Source organism: Neodiprion pinetum, chromosome 2 (assembly GCF_021155775.2).
Source record: "Neodiprion pinetum isolate iyNeoPine1 chromosome 2, iyNeoPine1.2, whole genome shotgun sequence".
NCBI lineage: Eukaryota > Metazoa > Arthropoda > Insecta > Hymenoptera > Diprionidae > Neodiprion > Neodiprion pinetum.
Genome location: NC_060233.1, coordinates 35805676 through 35827229, shown reverse-complemented (window position 1 = coordinate 35827229; position 21554 = coordinate 35805676). Strand labels below are relative to the sequence as shown.

The 21554-nt window shown below is 39.0% G+C and overlaps 1 protein-coding gene and 1 long non-coding RNA gene across 6 annotated transcripts in view; one reads left to right on the top strand and one right to left on the bottom strand.

Annotated features, from left to right (window-relative positions):
* Nucleotides 1–11338, top strand: part of pdm3 (pou domain motif 3) — a 98103-nt gene extending 86765 nt beyond the window's left edge. For 2 of the 5 annotated variants that reach the window (XM_046611188.1, XM_046611187.1), the window contains 10 exons: nt 261–419; nt 779–970; nt 2411–2572; nt 2662–2963; nt 3179–3401; nt 4350–4530; nt 5009–5065; nt 6232–6315; nt 7619–7770; nt 7859–11338. In XM_046611188.1, the coding sequence (XP_046467144.1) occupies nt 261–419; nt 779–970; nt 2411–2572; nt 2662–2963; nt 3179–3401; nt 4350–4530; nt 5009–5065; nt 6232–6315; nt 7619–7770; nt 7859–7986 (1640 nt within the window). In that variant the 3' untranslated portion in view covers nt 7987–11338. The remainder of the gene's footprint in view (nt 1–260; nt 420–778; nt 971–2410; nt 2573–2661; nt 2964–3178; nt 3402–4349; nt 4531–5008; nt 5066–6231; nt 6316–7618; nt 7771–7858) is intronic. The other 3 variants (XM_046611191.1, XM_046611193.1, XM_046611192.1) reach the window with 3 other exon arrangements.
* Nucleotides 11339–18669: 7331 nt separating this feature from the next.
* LOC138190496 (uncharacterized) lies at nt 18670–21537 on the bottom strand. Its single transcript, XR_011176491.1, has 3 exons — nt 20834–21537; nt 20322–20418; nt 18670–18758 (listed from the first exon to the last, which is right to left on the bottom strand). It is a non-coding gene; the product is annotated as an uncharacterized lncRNA (long non-coding RNA).
* Between the last annotated feature and the right edge of the window lie 17 nt (nt 21538–21554).

The following is a 21554-nucleotide window of genomic DNA, read 5'->3' as shown; positions in this document are numbered from 1 at the left end:
AAACGAAAAAAAGAAACAAACGGTACGCGTTGGTGCCTTGAATTTAAACCGATAACGTCCATCGAACTAAACCACTGTCAGAATTTGAACGTTATATGAAACACAAACTGAATATCGCGTAAGAGTGGAATATTTATTGGTCCAAGATTTTAAAAGGTGCGATGAACTCTAACCCAGGAATTATAACTGCTCTTCACACTCGTTCATCGTTCCCCCTCGGACGCCTGACTGAATCTTGTGCTTGATTTTGTCTTCCACAGTGGCCGGGATGGTGACCCTTCAAAACTTGCAAAATTGGGCAAATCTTCAAAACCTCCCCCAGGTCGCGTCGCTGGCAGCTGGTCTGCAGGGAATGACCGCTGGCTTGACAAACAATCAGCTAATCAACGCGCCTCTCAACCTTACCGTCAGTTCGTCGGGTGAGTCAGAAGAGATACGAGGTTAAATTAGTTAAGCACTTCGCTTCTCGGCGCAGAACGACTTTGTAACGGTAAACCTTTTAATCCGATCCTCTTAATTGTGCAACAGACACCAGCACTCTATCCGGTTTATTCAGACCTACAGATTTCAAGTGATTCCGTTCTCGGATTTTCATTAGAAAAATCTGCTACCTAGACTGCAGCACGTGAAAGTACGGCACATGAATAACGTACCGAATCCCTCCCGATTAGCCGAGTCCTCCCTTCCATTACCCAATTCCGGGTGAAGTTTCGCCGTAACAATTAGCCGATGCACAGACAGACGGGAATTAATCCGGAAACGGAAACTCTGGTTTCAGCTGGTACGATACCAACGTCGTCGAACACGGCAACCACTTCGCACCTTTTACCCCAAAGCTCCGTGACCGTGGCAACGCTGCCTCAACTCCTGTCGCAGCCGCAGCCAGTAGCGATGCCTCAATTCGTCCTGACCTCGGGACAACTCGTCCAGGGTATCCAAGGGGCACGGTTGCTGATACCGACCTCGCAAGGTAAGCTGCAGCTGTAAGAAAAATGTTGAGCGATGACGATGACGATTCGAGGGAATCGAGGCCAGGCGTGAACCACCCTCGACTAGTCCCGGTTATCATCCGTTTCCGTTTTCCAATACCAACGGAATTATCACCAACGCCGTACCGCCCGGCATGATATTGCATAAGCAAGTCCGCGCTACCAATGCCGGCTAACTCTGGCAAGCAGTTTCGTGGATTAGGTGAGACCAACGGTCAGCCAGCTCCGGTTCCTACATAGGCACCCCCCTCGCCATCTATTTCCTCCCCTTCCGCCACCCGAGGCCCCCCCCACCTAGCCGTTCGGTCAGGCAGAGGGCAAACTCTGCAACTAATTTCAATGTATAATTAACGTCTCGCTAGCCACCCCGTCGCCTTGGCGGGTTGTACGGGGTGGGTTTCCTGGGCTACCTTCGCCTCCGCCTCGTCCCACCCTTTCGGGACCCAAAACCCAAGTACCCACTTGCGCTGGACATCACAGCCCACGGATTCGGCCACTATCATATCGATTGCGGTACTCTCCTAAACTTCGTTCCTTCGACGTTGTTCAGCCGTGGAAAAGGGGGGAAGGAGGTCCCATCCTGTCGACCTAAAACTTGCAGATTGCTCCAAAGTGGATTGAGATTACAGGGACAGCAGAATCAGTATTAGCCTGACGGTTTTCGCCGTGTCGCGAGGGAAGTTTTCGACTTCAGCCCCGCCGGAGGAACCTCCTACATCCTTTTAACTCATATTATACTCGATGAGACGTCGCGAACAAAAAGCCCCGTCGCTGTACGCCAGTCACCCTAAAGGTTTCTTCCTCCTTAAACCGGGGTAGCTGGCTCGCAGTGCTTGAGCACGTGCTATTCAGGGGTGGGTACAAGGATCGTTTGACGGTGCGGTAAAATCTTGGAGGACCTCGTAGAGTGGGCGAGGCGTGCGTTATATCGCACGTAACTAACGCGTCAGTGTACCGAATAATATAAGGGACTCGCTCGGTAATGGGGTGTAGTATACGTGTACTCGTAATCGGTAATCATATTAAGCGCGTGCACCAAGTAATCTGATTAGCGATGCCCGGGGTGATCCTGAGAACTATTCTAAGTATGATTAGGAGTCCAGGAGCGGTACACCACTGGAACACCTAGTGTAGCCCGTGCACTATTGAGACGGTGATAATAGTTCGCCAACTTTGCTGGTCGTGGGGTTAGGAGCTCGTTGGGTCGACTAATGTTCCCTCTATGAAGCTCCCGTAACTCGGAGGGCTGGCGCTCTTGTCCCGCTTTGCCTCGCATCGCGTCCGAGTGTGCGGTAACGAATCCGGAGAAATGGCCGGAACACCTCTTACTCTCGTATCCCGATCCCATCCGAAAATCACGCGGACCTTGCGAACTGTACGAACCGTGGGTTGAAGTTGATATTCTCTACTTTGAATCGCAGGATTTGAAACCCAGACGATTTTGACAATACCCGTGAGCCACGTGACGAACAACCAGATGGTCAACCTCGCCCTCAGTAACGGACAAGTGGTCTCGACGACGCTGGCCAATCTGCAATCGATAGCCCAACCCCAGAGCATTATGAACACCCCATCGAGCAACGGTGAGTAGTGGTAGCGGTACGGAGGGGTGAATCGCATAATGGATCTCGGAGAGAGATAAACTCTCGTCTAATCTCTTGCCAACTTTCAGTACCGACCAGTCCGAGCCTCGCTTCCGGCCTCGGAATCAATCCCGCCGCGCTGCCCCACCTTCTCGGCAATAGTTCGGCCAGCCAGCAACTTCTCAACGCCATGCAACCCCAGCAAATTCTTCAGGCTGCTCAGGCTGCCCAGGTAGCTCAAGCCGCTCAAGCCGCTCAAGTCGCTCAGGCCGCTCAGGCGGCTCAAGCTGCTCAGGCTGTTCAAGCGGCTCAAGCATCCCAACAAACTCTGCTCACCACCTCACCCCAGCAGCACGGGAACCGGCACAGTTCGCACTCGAATCATTACCCGGTAGGTTCCACTTTGTTTATTATGTACGCAAGGGCTCGGTAGACGTTCGAGGGAGACTGACAATGAGTGGATCCGTTCGCGAGTGAACCCGAGGATATTCGCGATGACGCGTTAGGTGTTCTCGTCGCGGTATATCGAGGGTAAAAATGAACGTCGTCGATTGACTCGTGCAAAGACTCCTTTAACGAGACATTCTACGTGCCTTGTCCCTTCAGCCTCAGGAAAAACACCACAGAGAAAGACCGGAACAATCATCGCCGCTTAACGGATCGGTTGGATCCGCAGCCTCGGCCTTAAATCGACTCGCTGCCAGCAACGGCGAGATCACGATCACGACGACGCACGGACCCAGCGGCGGCGGGGTCAAGCGTCAAGCTTCGCCGAGCAGCTTGCACAGCCCCCGGGACGAAGATGACGACCTTCTGAGTGACTCGCCGAGTAAGTATCGCCCGGATAATCGAAAATGTCTTTTTCACACCTCAAACGCCGCTGGTGACACTCGTACCTTTTTCTTTTCACGGTTGTAATGAAAATTGTAAGTTAAATCACTCTGCTTTTGGTATTCGGAATCGGAAAAATTGCTCTCTATCTACTCGAGGGTACAACAGAATCCGTCGTGCAGTTTCTTTTTTTTTTCGTTTTCTTCCAAGTTGAAACGAAGACTGTAGTTTCTAAAGAGCCGTCAAACCACCGTGAAGATTCTAATTCTACGCGCAAAACTGATTCTTGGATCGAACAATGCCTTGTTGCCTTAGGCAATTCCAATAACTCGCGCAACGAACATGACTATGACCGATACCTATTACCGAAAAAAGTATACTTCCGTAATTCCTGCTCGATTGGTATCGAGCAAACGTGCCCAGTAGTCGCGTTTTAACGACACTAAATTATTCGTTCGTGGCCTTTATACCGCGAGTTTTAGAACGCCATCAAGATTCCTATAATTGCTACTACACGGTAAGTTTTAGAGAGAATGTCTCATACACTCTGGAATTTAATCTCGGCTTTTAACCGCCGCTATGTGCCAGCAGTTGTCGCCGATTAATTAAGGGCTACTTATCAAACGCAGTGCAGCCTATGGATTTTCTGTTTATTGCACGGAAACGGGGCAAACCTGTTAGTCTAGTCCCCTCATGTGGGTATTCAGGACTTAGGCTGCTGCTATTATACGGCACGTGAGCTAACAGATTTACGAGGGAAATCGACCCGTTCGTACGGCTGCCGTAACGAAGCCGATCGATTTCGTTACCGAAACGTTGTATTTTGCGCAATTGTTCAGAGAACGCGACGGCATGCACGAGGTCGTAGGTACTTCCTGAATCTGCGCTCTTTCCGCCACCCTTCTCAAAACCCCGCAGCGAATGAGATCCTTTTCCCAATTTACAGATCAGCCAACCATTAACGAAGCAACGAATAACGTCGTGGACGGAATTAATTTGGACGAGATCAAGGAGTTCGCGAAGGCTTTCAAACTGCGGAGACTTTCGTTGGGGTTAACGCAAACGCAAGTGGGACAAGCGCTCAGCATCACCGAGGGACCGGCTTACAGCCAAAGCGCCATTTGTAGGTAAGCTGTCCTGGGAAGTAGAGGGAGGATCTTCGGAAATTTTTGTCGACCGGGCAAAGGCCTTGCAAAATAGCAACACGTGCCAGGTCACTGGATATGGCATTGTCGTTGGAAAGAAAAAACAATTAGGATATATCGCTGTGGGATGATGTATTTTTGTTCTTTTTTTTTTCACAACTTTTTCAATGCGTTCTATCACAGTTCGGTAGATGGTATCGAGCGATTGTATTGATTATACGGCTGTACAGCATCGTTAGACGAATTTGGCCTTTGCACGCAAAGAGTTGCACATAATTTTTATATTTATTTTATTCTACGAGCGAGCGACGTTATATCGAGGAGAAGTGTGAAACAGAAAGGATAGAATCGTCTTTTTTATAGCGGACAAAAGTTCGGCGTAGAATATTAATTTATGTTTCACGAGTCACACACGTTTTATATTCGTTGACTAACTTAAGCATTGGTGATTGTTCCCCAGTGCCCTGGCTACCCAGATGTACGCTGCCTCGCAGATTGCCTCTCAGCAGAAAGTTATGTACGTTAAACCCACATGCTACTTATTTAACTTAAAACATTGAAAGTATTAAACTCTATGAAATCCTTTCCTGCAGTTATATCCAAGTGTTGCAATCATACGATCGTTCACGATTCTGAGTAATAACTTTGGTTTTAATGAATATTCGGCAGTCGTCGGTCGGAATTGACTTCAAAATCTCTGAGAACAAAAGCGTGGAAAAAGAAAAGAAAAACATGGAAGGATGTAATGAATCAATTTAGCGATTCAGCCGAAAGTATCGAATCAAACGTACCTAAGCTATCGCTACGCAGTTGTACAGCATGACGAACAACTTCTTTATTATTATCGCATTATAATTTAACCGTTAATAGAGTTCTTGTTCCGTAACGTACCGTTAAACTTTGTTTCATTCGTCACCGATTATCGGAGGTTACGACTCAATGATCGTTCAAAGAAACAACGACGATACATGATAAAAATTTCGATCTGTGCTTTTCCTGTCTACATCCTAGGTTCTTCCTGATTTTTCATTACATCTTCCTACCATGTCTTCTTATTCGCTTACAAAAGTTCACCACTGTTTTTTTTTTTTCCATTCCTTTTTTTATTTTTACAATTTTTCTTTCTCTCCTTGTTGTGTCGTAGTTGAAAGGATAATATTTGGGTATAGCTGCGGTCAGATTTGAACTATGTTTCTCATGATAATTTCGTTGAAAAGGGAGCATTACTAAAATAACGATAAGTAAGTTTTTCGAGCCAGGGCATTGGCAAGCTTGGACCAATGGTGTCGCCAACACATATTGAAAAAAAGTCAAATGAATTTTCACAATAATGATTTTTCAGATATTTCTGTGGGCAACCTTTTTTTTCTTCTTCTAATTCTCTTGTAAAATTAATTTAGTTTGCGTTGGCAACATCATAAAGCAAAACATCACCAAAAACTCTTGCATGACCGCCTTGTCAATGTCCTCTTGTCATGATTATTAAATCGAATTATTGCATGTAGATATTTCGTACGCTTAATTAATGCTCCTTTACACACCCTTCGTAAAATCATTTCCTCAATTTTGAATGCGAGATTCTTAAACAATAACTCATTTTTCTGTGCTCATTCGCGCAGCCTCCTTTGACGTAATTATTAAAAATTCCACGTTGCATAAATAATTTCCCACGTTTGTCTTCAGGTTTGAAAAACTAGACATCACGCCGAAGAGCGCGCAGAAGATAAAGCCGGTATTGAAAATGTGGATGCAGGAGGCCGAGGAGAGGTGAGTTGCGATCGACATTGATCAACGAAATCCATTCGAAATCGATCTTTCGTCAGTTTTTGCTTTCTTTCCTTTTTTTCTTCGGCGCAAAAATCTACACAGATCGGTGAGGTCAAGCGCGTCACGTAATCGGATACCATTAACTAATTGAACCCAATTTCGATTAATCGGATATTCGTGCCCTGCGATAAATACCGGTTACGTTAATTAGCCAGGGTTTAATCGCGAAATTTTCTCATTCCCAACGACAGAGCGTGGAACGGGCGATCGAGAAGTCCGCAGATCATCACGGCTCGAGTCTCGAATCGCGCTCCGAGCTTCGTCGACGAGATCCGTAAGCCTGTGTATTATAATCGCGGCGGTCACGCCCGTAGCATGCCTTACCGGTTTGATCGGTAAGTCATGCACGCCTAAAGAATTTCAACCGGCAATCGGTCATGATCGGAACATCATCACGGATGCGGACGGTTTAACAATCGTAACGAAAGCCGGCCGAGTCGGTTTGTCTCTCTCGCTCTTTCTCTCTATGTGTGTCAGAGTGTGTGTCGGGTAAATTTGTACGGAACAGGATGGACCGATGTTGTAGACGAGGGCGTCGTTTTCTGGAATTTGCGGTCGAAAGTTAGGGACTGCAACGGCTGGTTCCCATCTCGGAGTCCCGGAGCGTAGCTTTTAAGTGCAAGCGTGTCTCGGGGCTCGTGTATACGAAAAAATGAAAGGAGCTAGTTTATGCGGTGCACGTGCACGATTTATCTGCCGAGTAATTAAACTGTGGACTAATTAAAATCAGGTTCCTGATGTACCTCCTTCTCCCCTCGACGCTCTCGCTTTCGCTCTCCGACCCCCCTCACCGACTTCCCTGCAGCATCCTTCGAGCTCCGCGGATCTCCATTAGCATATTGTTTTCGTCGATTCGTAGAAATATCTTATGCCGCCATTCTAATTCACTCTGTACCCTTCGTCGCTTCGTACGGTTTAGACGAAAATCTGCAGAATAAACTCGAGCCTTTAACCAGCACCGTGGTATCCGAAAGCTTTATTCGCAATCTCCGGAAATCCCCTACTTCATATATATACATCAGGTGTACGTTTCGAAGCTTCGATCACATTAAAAAAAATTCTTGCGCACGCCTTCGGGTCCGCACAGGCTGAGGTGATTTCGAAGCTGTAAGAATGTTGCGGTTCATTTCGTAGAGAATAGATATCCGAGTTGTTGTTAGGGCGTAGATTCGTGCATTCGGACGATTCTGACGAGGAATCTTTCCCGTACGCCGAGAGGTCGTCAGACTTTCACTCAAAACAGTGCAAACGATTACAGGTACAAAAGCGGGGCTAATCATCTTACGGATTTTATCGGTGTCGAACCGAGCAAGAAGCGGAAACGAAGGACTTCGTTCACCCCGCAGGCACTGGAACTGTTGAACGCACATTTTGAGAGGAACACTCATCCATCCGGTAAGAACTCGCACGTCTGACGCTAGAGCCTATTTTTACTCCTTTCCCAGCACATTCGGCCTGCAATATTTTCGTACTCTTGTTCCAGGTACCGATATCACAGCGTTGGCTCATCAGCTGGGATACGAGAGAGAAGTGATCCGAATTTGGTTTTGCAATAAACGGCAAGCCCTGAAGAACACCGTCAGAATGATGTCGTCCAAGGGAGTCGTTTAAGCGACCTTTTTCCGCTCTAACAATAAATTGCTCTCACATCGTTGGCGGAGTGAAAAACGTTATACGACGGGTGCGTAAAGCTATACTTAGTACGATTAAGTGCAAACTTACGTACGTAATACTGTGAAACGGGTGGTATAAAAAAAAAACTCTAATGCTATAAAACATACTTTATACATGCATGATAGGTGAATGATAAACTGAAATTAAATTGCCTAACATTTTTTATTTGAATATCTTATACACCGTTCGTGACATATAAACGCAACAATGCATAGTGAAAGTTGGAACTTTGTTTCATGTTTACTTTTTTCTCGAATAAATATCAAAATAAGTAGAATACAATTACGCGTGCCGGAGAATAGATTTATCACACCAATTTCTACATCGTTCCGACAGCGGTGTAATAATCCGTAAATTAAATATAATAAAAACCGTACTTTCCGAAAATAAATACATCAATAATGTTATTCGTAATAATAATTATAGTAATAATTGAAGAAAAAAAGGAAAAAAAAAACACTCGTCACACATAATGGATAAATAATAATAATAATAACAATTACAATAACAATAGCTACGGTAAATTGAAATGTGACAAGTAATACGTATACATATATATATATATATATATATGTGATACTAAAGAGAAAGTATTGTGATCGTACCTATAATTAATACGCCGTGTAAAGAAAGTGAAAATGTGAGCCAACGCAACAGACGTTGAGAAAGTTGTGTGAGTGCGTAAGTATGCGTGTGTCTGGACTTTACCCGGAAGAACGCGAACGAAATCTAATTGCGATATTCCAGCTGGATCTGCTGCGATAAGGCGAAGATGACTGGAAGTTGAACCAAAATAGTAATACGTCCAAATACGAATGAATAAATTGATCAGAGTACAAGTATTACTCTTTAGAAACTTTTCGTACGCGTACGTACCGTAATATAGATATTTAATAACGAAAACGCATATTTAAAATAAATAAATGAGAAATGGATAAATAAAATACCTATAGCAATCATATATACATACCTATATATATATATATATATATAGATGATGAATCGCAATAATGTCTAAAAGTGCACGAAGTACGCGTATTACATGCAACGTTCTCTCAATACTCTTAAACGTGTTGTATCGATGAGATGTATTTATTATTTAAAAATACGAGACAAAAAATTTCCACTCTTCATTTTGATTTGCTTCGTTTTTTTTTTTTTCTCCACGTAACGCTAGTCCGCATCTCCTTTGCCATACATTGTAGGAAGTATAGATTTTAAATTCACAACCACGTCTCATTTCTTCAGGTTAATTATCGCGTTTTCTCAGCTATACTGAAACTCCTTTTCCGGGGCTTCATCGAGAATCTTCTTAATTCGTGAATATCGACTAATTTTTTTTTAATCCCCACTGCCAAACCAGTCTATTTCGTATGCGGAAAATCCAGCATTCCCGGAAACCTTTTCTCGTAAGTAAAATCCCGGTCCGTAATCAATCTGAGATTTAAGCAATAAAACAATATACAAACGAACCATCGTACGTATCGATATGAGCCAAATCAATTGTCTCTTGGTACATGCAGTGATGGTGGGATATGATAATAAGACATATATGTATACTTGTATCACAACGGCCGTTGAAATCTCGCGTTTCGAAGCCCCTGGTAAAATGGATCTCATTCTCAAATGATTGCAAGTTCGGTAGATACGCATAGGGTATTATACACATACGAATATGAATATATACCTTTATAAATATATAAATAAATACCGATTAACGATAGGTATGTATAAAAGTATTCTAATTTAGATATTAGGGGCTAATTCGTACCCGTATGTTAAACTGTTAAGCCATTAATAAATATTATTATAATGATCTTTGAATCCGCAAGGATAGCCTGTAAATAAAACCGTATATTGTAATAACAAAATACAAAAATATACTTTTAATGTTACGGCTATGAAATAGCTAGACTCATGGAAAGAAAATTTACATGGTTAAAATAAATTAACGAAAAACAAAAAAGTATTTAAGAAAATTTACTTTAGGCGAAAAAAACAAACAAATAAAGAGCAAAGTAATTTTGTTCCTAAAAAAATTGTATAATAAAATTCAAAATTCAAAATTTTGATTGTGAAAATAATTGAATCGTGCGTGTTGTCCTTTTGATAAAGATGAAAAAAAAGCGTTTGTACAGAGATATTCCGGTTATTAAATTTTGTTATGAAAAAGAAATGAATAAATTGTAGAAATCATGTGTATTTTCTTCGTGAAAAATAAAAAAATGATATATGTACAATATACATATATATATATATATATATATATATATATATATATATATATATATATGTGTATGCATATGTATATCATACGCATACATACGAACACCTATATACATATATAGGGTATATATGTATATACAGAATTGATAGGTTACTCAAATATTCATATTAGTATCGAGAATGTGAATTGTATTCGTGAGTGTCATATTTCTAAGGAAGATAGATCCACGGGCGAATGTTTTGTGGCAGTTTTCAGAAAAAACAATCGAACGCAATTTGATAAAATTGCGGGAACAAGTGATTCTTGCTTCGCCCCGCGACAAAATGGAACGAAAACCAAAAACACTTAGCATTGGTCTTGAGAGTTAAACGATAAAAGAATATTTGTTAGAAACTTGTCGAACCCTAGATAGAAATTAAAGTGTTGCTGCATGTAAATAATCATTCGGAGAAAACTGCCTCCAAAACATTGCCCAGCGAAACCAAAGTTCCTACTACGTTTTATAAATAAACTGGACAAATCTTGGAATGTAAATAGAGAATGCAAATTAAGCTAATTAATCACAATACAACCGGCAATTCATTGAAGTTAAGACTATTGAGACTGGTACGAAGTCAACTAATTCTATTCACAGACGTACAGATATCGATTGAACCAATATCGGTAGAAACCGATTGGATATATCCTGTAACTACGCGATTGTATGTATTTTCCGTTATGACGAAAGGTGTAACGAAATAAGAATTGGCTCATTGTCAGTCCTGGCAATCTGAATAAAACATTTATCTCGAGTATTATAGTATACAGCTTGCCGAATAAATATTTAGACTTTGATATAGTAACAAATCAGTATTTCCGCATGTATGTTACTCGAATTGGTTGACTCCCTGACCGCACTAAACACAGTCGACAACTAAGCACATAAGTATACAATTAGGATAAACACTGTCTTTAATGTTAGCTCGTAGTACGTATTTAAAAAAATGAACACAATTTAGTACGTAAGCGAATACCTGTAAACCTAGTAGGTGTCCACTAAATAAAAAAGTATATTGTGGTAAAGACTGTGTGATGTCTATTTAACATAACTAGATCTACCATTACGCTTATTGTATGCGGAGAGATTTATTTCATATTTATGCGTGAACGAGAATATCGTACATTAATCGAACGATCCCTACTGATTGTAAATAAAATTCGGTTCAAAAAATCACTCTTCCGAATCAGGTTTAATCTCAAAAATCGTGTTCTGGTTTTGAATTGGGACATTTGAGTTTGTTCGAAACGCGTTTTCCAAATTGCTGATGGTCCGATTCGTCGAAAAAGAGTCCTGAAAATCGAATCTCTGGCAAAAATCTTTCGGTCCCTAAGAACAGCAGCAAAGGATCCGGCTGATCAGTTTGAAATTTCTTCGGTGAATTCTGGCTGATTTTGAAAATAGGCAGAATATAAACATTCGGAACCTATATCGACGTAAGTTTGCGAGAGAAATCTTTTGCACTTAATCTAAACTCGGTTCGAACAGCGAGACAAAAAAAAGCAACCAAAAAATACATTTTTTTATCGTTTTTCCTTCGTAATTTCTCAGCTATTAGATTCACCATGTTTCGAATACCGTTTCTGAATTCCTCGGAGTTGAATTAGGCTGGAGAAGTCTAGTTCTCTGCAGCGTGGACATTGATACGTTCATGTGACCCCGTAGGGATCCCGGTGTTTGATTATGAGCAGATTTGCATGTATCGAATTGATTCTTGACGTTCTATAAAGACTTAAAAGTGTCCGTGTGACGGCTGTGGGTTTTTGGGTCGGTGCAGACTATTTGGCGAGCCCTTGATCAAGAATCAAAGTATTCTGGGATATTTCAATAAATTTAATACAATGGTTGCATTTAGGATATGCGTACGTCAAATTGTAAAGAATTCTGTGGTCACTGAGGTCAATATTGTCCCGCTTTATTTGTTGCGCTTTTAAACCTCTCGAATTTTTATGCGCTTCTCCGTTACCTGATTTTAAGTATAAAAACTATTTCTCCCTAATCTGCAATGTCCAAAGTATGACCCTGAATTTGTTCAAGTCAATCGAAACGATACGACCACCATTTAAAGACACTGAGGTCATTTTGACCCTCCGTGACCAACATGTTATATGCAGGGAGTGTGACTAAGGAGGGTTGAACAAGATGAAAGCTGACATTTTTCGTGACCACGGCGCCCTAAACTATAAACCCTTTGCTTTTTTGGCGAAAAATTTCGCAATTTTGAAAAGTGCTGGAATAAATTCTTTGGTGCACTAATATCGACGCAATTTTGCGAGTGGAATCGATTGGGCGTAGTCCGAATCAGCTGCGAGCAATCGATCAAGAATGACGGACAAGAGACACAACATTTTCACAGGATTTCTCAAGCGGCAAAGAAAAATCCCAATTTCACAGGTATCAAATTCTAGCTGCTTATTCAATGTGCTAATTCTATTACAAGTGTTTACGTGTCAGTGTGTAGTAATTTAACAAGTTGAAAAATAGAATAGTAAAGTGCAAGACAAAGAGGAATACGTTATCACGATTTGAAATTGCGTAATAAATCTAGGTTTCATATGACGAATTAAGTGCGCAGTATATGTCGTCTTTAACGTCACGTGAAATCTGCTATATCAGATAGTTTCCGTCATTGTTTTTACGTATATGTAGCTTAAGTTCTGGCCTGCGCAGAGTTGCAACACGTGAAGCTGAAACTGGTAGCCCGAGTTTGCCAGCCAAACGTGTCAAACTCTCTAAAAATAGAAAAATGCAGTTCAATTTTACCCTTAGAGTTTTATAAAAGTATTAGGGGTTCAAGGTATTGGACAAAATTTTGATATTTGGACTTCACTACCTTATTCAATGAATACTTAAACGTTTGGCTGGTAATTCTGACTGCTATTTTTAGCCTTGTATGCAACACATCTCTGCAGCATACGATATATCCTAGGACATTCCATTGTCTCTATTTTATGTAATCTGTATTAAAATCAATAACAAATCAATTGTCACAGCACTTCCTTTGTATTTCGTTAACTGTCGGTCATTCGCTGCTATAGTTCTCTTTCTCTCCTGGGGATCCAATTAGTCGAGATGGGGTCATGCAAATCGATCCTGAAACAATAGATTTATTACGTCATTTTGCAAGAGGAATCGATTGCGCCTAGGCGGAATACTCAAACAATTGTTTCATCTCGCTACTATATTTTCTCCATTTTTTCACATTCCAATAAAAGATCCTAGATTTTTGAATTACTCCATTAAAAGTGTAGTTCAGATCCATTGACCTAACCAATTACGGGAGTCAATTTGACGCACGCGAAAATCCAGCTATTTTCGGTTGCGGGAAGCCCCATTCGGCTAGCAATCTCTTTAAATCTGCAGCGTTGACTGAAGAATATAAAGACGAATACCCCTGGATAAATTTTTCGGACCAGTTTACGGCGGGCAAGTGGGCCCAGGTGGGCCTGGGAGCGTAGAAGGTACCACTTCCTACCATCTCCGACCACCTTCTACCACCCCCTACCACCTCCTAACAGCGCCGACGACCGCGTACCATTTCCGAACACCTCCGATCACCTCCGACCACCTTCGTCCTCTTCATCCCCCTGCTCGACAATGTATTCGATAACATTAATTTTCATAATCATTCCAACAACTCTTCATTTACTCTCTCGATCTTGAATTTTCATAGGCATAGAATCGAAACGCTGTTTTAGCTCGTCGCAAGTGAAGTATCTGCGTTGGGTGGAGGAGCAGAATCGTTTTTCGAAAAGTGTTCGTATGGGAAAAAAATTCAGAGTAACTGTAATACATCACGGATGCGCTAATTTTGAACGAGATGAAATGGATGCTTCGTATATGAGACGGTATTTAACGCTGCGTAGTGATTTAAAGACCTAGGTAAAGGTGATAGGGAGAGAAAGAACGACGCTTCTTAACACTTCGAGTGTATTTTAACACACATTTGAAAGATACGAGCGAAATTTTTCATCATCCAACTGTCGCAGAACGGCAGCGTTATTAGCCGACCCGTTCACTGAAGAATATATCTTCAGTCAACGGCTGACCATCGAAGGGCCTGGCCGCTTGAGTCTGGAATCGGCAGGAGAGATGAAGTGTGTATTTCTTGTATGAATGGCGAAACCTAAAGTCATTATACATCATATCATAACATCATACATCATACATCATACATCATGCATCGTACATCATACATCATCATACATAGTATTAAAGGTCGAAACCAAAGTTCGGATGTCGGATGTTCAGAAAGTGACGTCACCAATTCAAAATCAGCTAGCCGAATTCCTCAGTCTGGAAACAACCGCGCAGTAGAGCGGACGTATGAGAGTCGCGCTCCGCAAATTTCGAGTACCGGGTTCTCAACCTCCCGGATCCCGCGTTTCGGGTCCGCTACGTATTTCGAGTACCGGGTTCTCAACCTCCCGGATCCCGCGCTTCGGGTCCGCTACGCGGTGAAACTCGACTTCCAGGATAAGCGCTCCGTGGCTCCTCGTTCATGTTTACAATAAATTATTTCAATTCGTTTTTCGCGCAAGCCCAAATTCAGTAGCTGTCAGTACGCTAATAAAATTTCTATAACTTTATAATCTTCTCACAATCTTTCTCGTAGATTATATCGATAAAAAAATTACATCAAACCTTACACATTATTTTTGATTTGTTCTCATGCTGAAAATATTTATTAGTATTCGGGGTATAACTCGAGGTGGTTGGCGGTGGTCGTTGGGGGTGGTTAGGGGTGGTTGCGGGTAATCGAGGTGATTCATGAAGAGGGACGAGGATTTGTGCTCGGTGAGTAAAACACTTTTATAATATTTCATGGCAATTGTAATTATATTTTATCTAAAATATTTCAAACTAGTCATGTTTACATTGAATTATTTCAATTCATTTTTCGCGCAAGCACATATTCAGTAGCTATGAATAATCTTGTACAATTTGTTATATTATTAATTGATTAATTAATATTCTTATAATATTTAATGGCAATTGTAATTATATTTCATCTGAAATATTACAAACTTGTCACGTTTACAATAAATTATTTCAATTCATTTTTCGTGCAAGCACATATTCAGTAGCTATGAATAAGCTTATACAATTTATTTGTTATTAATTAATTAATTAATCAATTACTCAATTATATTAATCCTTACACAATATTTTCGATGTGTTCTTATACTGAAAATATTTATTACTATTCAAGGTATAACCTGAGGTGGTTATCGGTGGTTGTTCGAGGTGGTTGAAGGTGGTCGGAGGTGGACGAGGAGGAGGACGAGGAGGACGAGGATTTGTGCTGGGTGAGCAAAACACTTTTATAATATTTGATGGCAACTGTAATTATATTTCATCTGAAGTATTACAAACTTGTCACGTTTACAATAAATTATTTCAATTCATTTTTCGTGCAAGCACATATTCAGTAGCTATGAATAATCTTGTACAATTTATTATATTATCAATTAGTTAATTAATATTCTTGTAATATTTAATGGCAATTGTAATTATATTTCATCTGAAATATTACAAACTTGTCACGTTTACAATAAATTATTTCAATTCATTTTTCGTGCAAGCACATATTCAGTAGCTATGAATAATCTTGTACAATTTATTATATTATCAATTAGTTAATTAATATTCTTATAATATTTAATGGCAATTGTAATTATATTTCATCTGAAATATTACAAACTTGTCACGTTTACAATAAATTATTTCAATTCATTTTTCGCGCAAGCACATATTCAGTAGCTATGAATAATCTTGTACAATTTGTTATATTATCAATTAGTTAATTAATATTCTTATAATATTTAATGGCAATTGTAATTATATTTCATCTGAAATATTACAAACTTGTCACGTTTACAATAAATTATTTCAATTCGTTTTTCGTGCAAGCACATATTCAGTAGCTATGAATAATCTTGTACAATTTATTATATTATTAATTAATTAATTAATTACATTAATCCTCACACAATATTCTTGATGTGTTCCTATACTAAAAATATTCATTACTATTCCAGGTATACCCCGAGGTGGTCGGAGGTGGACGAGGAGGAGGACGAGCTGGACGAGGAGGAGGACCAGCTGGACGAGGAGGAGGACGAGGTGGACGAGGAGGAGGCGGGGTGGGTCGCGGGAGTGGAGAGGAGGGGCGGCGGGAGGGGCGGGGGAGGGAAGGGTCGGGGCAGGGAAGGGGGAGAGGTGGGCGGGGAAGGGGGAAGGGAAGGGAAGGGAAGGGAAGGGAGGCGGCGGGGGAGGGGAAGGGGGAGGGGGAGGGGCGGGAGGGAGGGAGGGAGGGAGGAAGGGAGGGAGGGAGGGAGGGCGGGAGGAAGGGCGGGCGGGTGGGTGGGAGGGCGGGAGGGTGGGAGGGAGGGAGGGAGTGGAGGGTGGAGGACGGATGTCGATGCGAGCCCGTTAGAGTTAAGAGAGCAAAACACCCCCCGCCCGCCCCTTCCCGCTCCCTCCCGCCCACCCGCCCTCCCGCCCACCCGCCCTCCCGCCCTCCCGCCCGCCCTCCCTCCCTCCCTCCCGCCACCCGCCCCCCGCCCCTCCCCCTCCCCCTCCCTTCCCTTCCCTTCCCCCTTCCCCGCCCACCACTCCCCCTTCCCTGCCCCGACCCTTCCTTCCCCCGCCCCTCCCGCCTCCCCTCCTCTCCTCTCCCGCGACCCACCCCGCCTCCTCCTCGTCCACCTCGTCCTCCTCCTCGTCCAGCTGGTCCTCCTCCTCGTCCAGCTCGTCCTCCTCCTCGTCCACCTCCGACCACCTCGGGGTATACCTGGAATAGTAATGAATATTTTTAGTATAGGAACACATCAAGAATATTGTGTGAGGATTAATGTAATTAATTAATTAATTAATAATATAATAAATTGTACAAGATTATTCATAGCTACTGAATATGTGCTTGCACGAAAAACGAATTGAAATAATTTATTGTAAACGTGACAAGTTTGTAATATTTCAGATGAAATATAATTACAATTGCCATTCAATATTATAAGAATATTAATTAACTAATTGATGATATAATAAATTGTACAAGATTATTCATAGCTACTGAATATGTGCTTGCACGAAAAACGAATTGAAATAATTTATTGTAAACGTGACAAATTTGTAATATTTCAGATGAAATATAATGACAATTGCCATTAAATAATATAAGAATATTAATTAATCAATTAATAATATAACAAATTGTACAAGATTATTCATAGCTACTGAATATATGCTTGCGCGAAAAATGAATTGAAATAATTTATTGTAAACGTGACAAGTTTGTAATATTTCAGATGAAATATAATTACAATTGCCATTAAATATTATAAGAATATTAATTAACTAATTGATAATATAATAAATTGTACAAGATTATTCATAGCTACTGAATATGTGCTTGCACGAAAAATGAATTGAAATAATTTATTGTAAACGTGACAAGTTTGTAATATTTCAGATGAAATATAATTACAATTGCCATTAAATATTATAAGAATATTAATTAACTAATTGATAATATAATAAATTGTACAAGATTATTCATAGCTACTGAATATGTGCTTGCACGAAAAATGAATTGAAATAATTTATTGTAAACGTGATAAGTTTGTAATATTTCAGATGAAATATAATTACAATTGCCATTAAATATTATAAGAATATTAATTAATTAATTGATAATATAATAAATTGTACAAGATTATTCATAGCTACTGAATATGTGCTTGCGCGAAAAATGAATTGAAATAATTTATTGTAAACGTGACAAGTTTGTAATATTTCAGATGAAATATAATTACAATTGCCATTAAATATTATAAGAATATTAATTAACTAATTAATAATATAACAAATTGTACAAGATTATTCATAGCTACTGAATATGTGCTTGCACGAAAAACGAATTGAAATAATTTATTGTAAACGTGACAAATTTGTAATATTTCAGATGAAATATAATTACAATTGCCATTAAATATTATAAGAATATTAATTAACTAATTGATAATATAATAAATTGTACAAGATTATTCATAGCTACTGAATATGTGCTTGCACGAAAAATGAATTGAAATAATTTATTGTAAACGTGACAAGTTTGTAATATTTCAGATGAAATATAATTACAATTGCCATTAAATATTATAAGAATATTAATTAACTAATTGATAATATAATAAATTGTACAAGATTATTCATAGCTACTGAATATGTGCTTGCACGAAAAATGAATTGAAATAATTTATTGTAAACGTGACAAGTTTGTAATACTTCAGATGAAATATAATTACAGTTGCCATCAAATATTATAAAAGTGTTTTGCTCACCCAGCACAAATCCTCGTCCTCCTCGTCCTCCTCCTCGTCCACCTCCGACCACCTTCAACCACCTCGAACAACCACCGATAACCACCTCAGGTTATACCTTGAATAGTAATAAATATTTTCAGTATAAGAACACATCGAAAATATTGTGTAAGGATTAATATAATTGAGTAATTGATTAATTAATTAATTAATAACAAATAAATTGTATAAGCTTATTCATAGCTACTGAATATGTGCTTGCACGAAAAATGAATTGAAATAATTTATTGTAAACGTGACAAGTTTGTAATATTTCAGATGAAATATAATTACAATTGCCATTAAATATTATAAGAATATTAATTAATCAATTAATAATATAACAAATTGTACAAGATTATTCATAGCTACTGAATATGTGCTTGCGCGAAAAATGAATTGAAATAATTTATTGTAAACGTGACAAGTTTGTAATATTTCAGATGAAATATAATTACAATTGCCATTAAATATTATAAGAATATTAATTAACTAATTGATAATATAATAAATTGTACAAGATTATTCATAGCTACTGAATATGTGCTTGCACGAAAAATGAATTGAAATAATTTATTGTAAACGTGACAAGTTTGTAATATTTCAGATGAAATATAATTACAATTGCCATTAAATATTATAAGAATATTAATTAACTAATTGATAATATAATAAATTGTACAAGATTATTCATAGCTACTGAATATGTGCTTGCACGAAAAATGAATTGAAATAATTTATTGTAAACGTGACAAGTTTGTAATATTTCAGATGAAATATAATTACAATTGCCATTAAATATTATAAGAATATTAATTAACTAATTGATAATATAATAAATTGTACAAGATTATTCATAGCTACTGAATATGTGCTTGCACGAAAAATGAATTGAAATAATTTATTGTAAACGTGATAAGTTTGTAATATTTCAGATGAAATATAATTACAATTGCCATTAAATATTATAAGAATATTAATTAATTAATTGATAATATAATAAATTGTACAAGATTATTCATAGCTACTGAATATGTGCTTGCGCGAAAAATGAATTGAAATAATTTATTGTAAACGTGACAAGTTTGTAATATTTCAGATGAAATATAATTACAATTGCCATTAAATATTATAAGAATATTAATTAACTAATTAATAATATAACAAATTGTACAAGATTATTCATAGCTACTGAATATGTGCTTGCACGAAAAACGAATTGAAATAATTTATTGTAAACGTGACAAATTTGTAATATTTCAGATGAAATATAATTACAATTGCCATTAAATATTATAAGAATATTAATTAACTAATTGATAATATAATAAATTGTACAAGATTATTCATAGCTACTGAATATGTGCTTGCACGAAAAATGAATTGAAATAATTTATTGTAAACGTGACAAGTTTGTAATATTTCAGATGAAATATAATTACAATTGCCATTAAATATTATAAGAATATTAATTAACTAATTGATAATATAATAAATTGTACAAGATTATTCATAGCTACTGAATATGTGCTTGCACGAAAAATGAATTGAAATAATTTATTGTAAACGTGACAAGTTTGTAATACTTCAGATGAAATATAATTACAGTTGCCATCAAATATTATAAAAGTGTTTTGCTCACCCAGCACAAATCCTCGTCCTCCTCGTCCTCCTCCTCGTCCACCTCCGACCACCTTCAACCACCTCGAACAACCACCGATAACCACCTCAGGTTATACCTTGAATAGTAATAAATATTTTCAGTATAAGAACACATCGAAAATATTGTGTAAGGATTAATATAATTGAGTAATTGATTAATTAATTAATTAATAACAAATAAATTGTATAAGCTTATTCATAGCTACTGAATATGTGCTTGCACGAAAAATGAATTGAAATAATTTATTGTAAACGTGACAAGTTTGTAATATTTCAGATGAAATATAATTACAATTGCCATTAAATATTATAAGAATATTAATTAATCAATTAATAATATAACAAATTGTACAAGATTATTCATAGCTACTGAATATGTGCTTGCGCGAAAAATGAATTGAAATAATTCAATGTAAACATGACTAGTTTGAAATATTTTAGATAAAATATAATTACAATTGCCATGAAATATTATAAAAGTGTTTTACTCACCGAGCACAAATCCTCGTCCCTCTTCATTAATCACCTCGATTACCCGCAACCACCCCTAACCACCCCCAACGACCACCGCCAACCACCTCGAGTTATACCCCGAATACTAATAAATATTTTCAGCATGAGAACAAATCAAAAATAATGTGTAAGGTTTGATGTAATTTTTTTATCGATATAATCTACGAGAAAGATTGTGAGAAGATTATAAAGTTATAGAAATTTTATTAGCGTACTGACAGCTACTGAATTTGGGCTTGCGCGAAAAACGAATTGAAATAATTTATTGTAAACATGAACGAGGAGCCACGGAGCGCTTATCCTGGAAGTCGAGTTTCACCGCGTAGCGGACCCGAAGCGCGGGATCCGGGAGGTTGAGAACCCGGTACTCGAAATACGTAGCGGACCCGAAACGCGGGATCCGGGAGGTTGAGAACCCGGTACTCGAAATTTGCGGAGCGCGACTCTCATACGTCCGCTCTACTGCGCGGTTGTTTCCAGACTGAGGAATTCGGCTAGCTGATTTTGAATTGGTGACGTCACTTTCTGAACATCCGACATCCGAACTTTGGTTTCGACCTTTAATACTATGTATGATGATGTATGATGTACGATGCATGATGTATGATGTATGATGTATGATGTTATGATATGATGTATAATGACTTTAGGTTTCGCCATTCATACAAGAAATACGCACTTCATCTCTCCTGCCGATTCC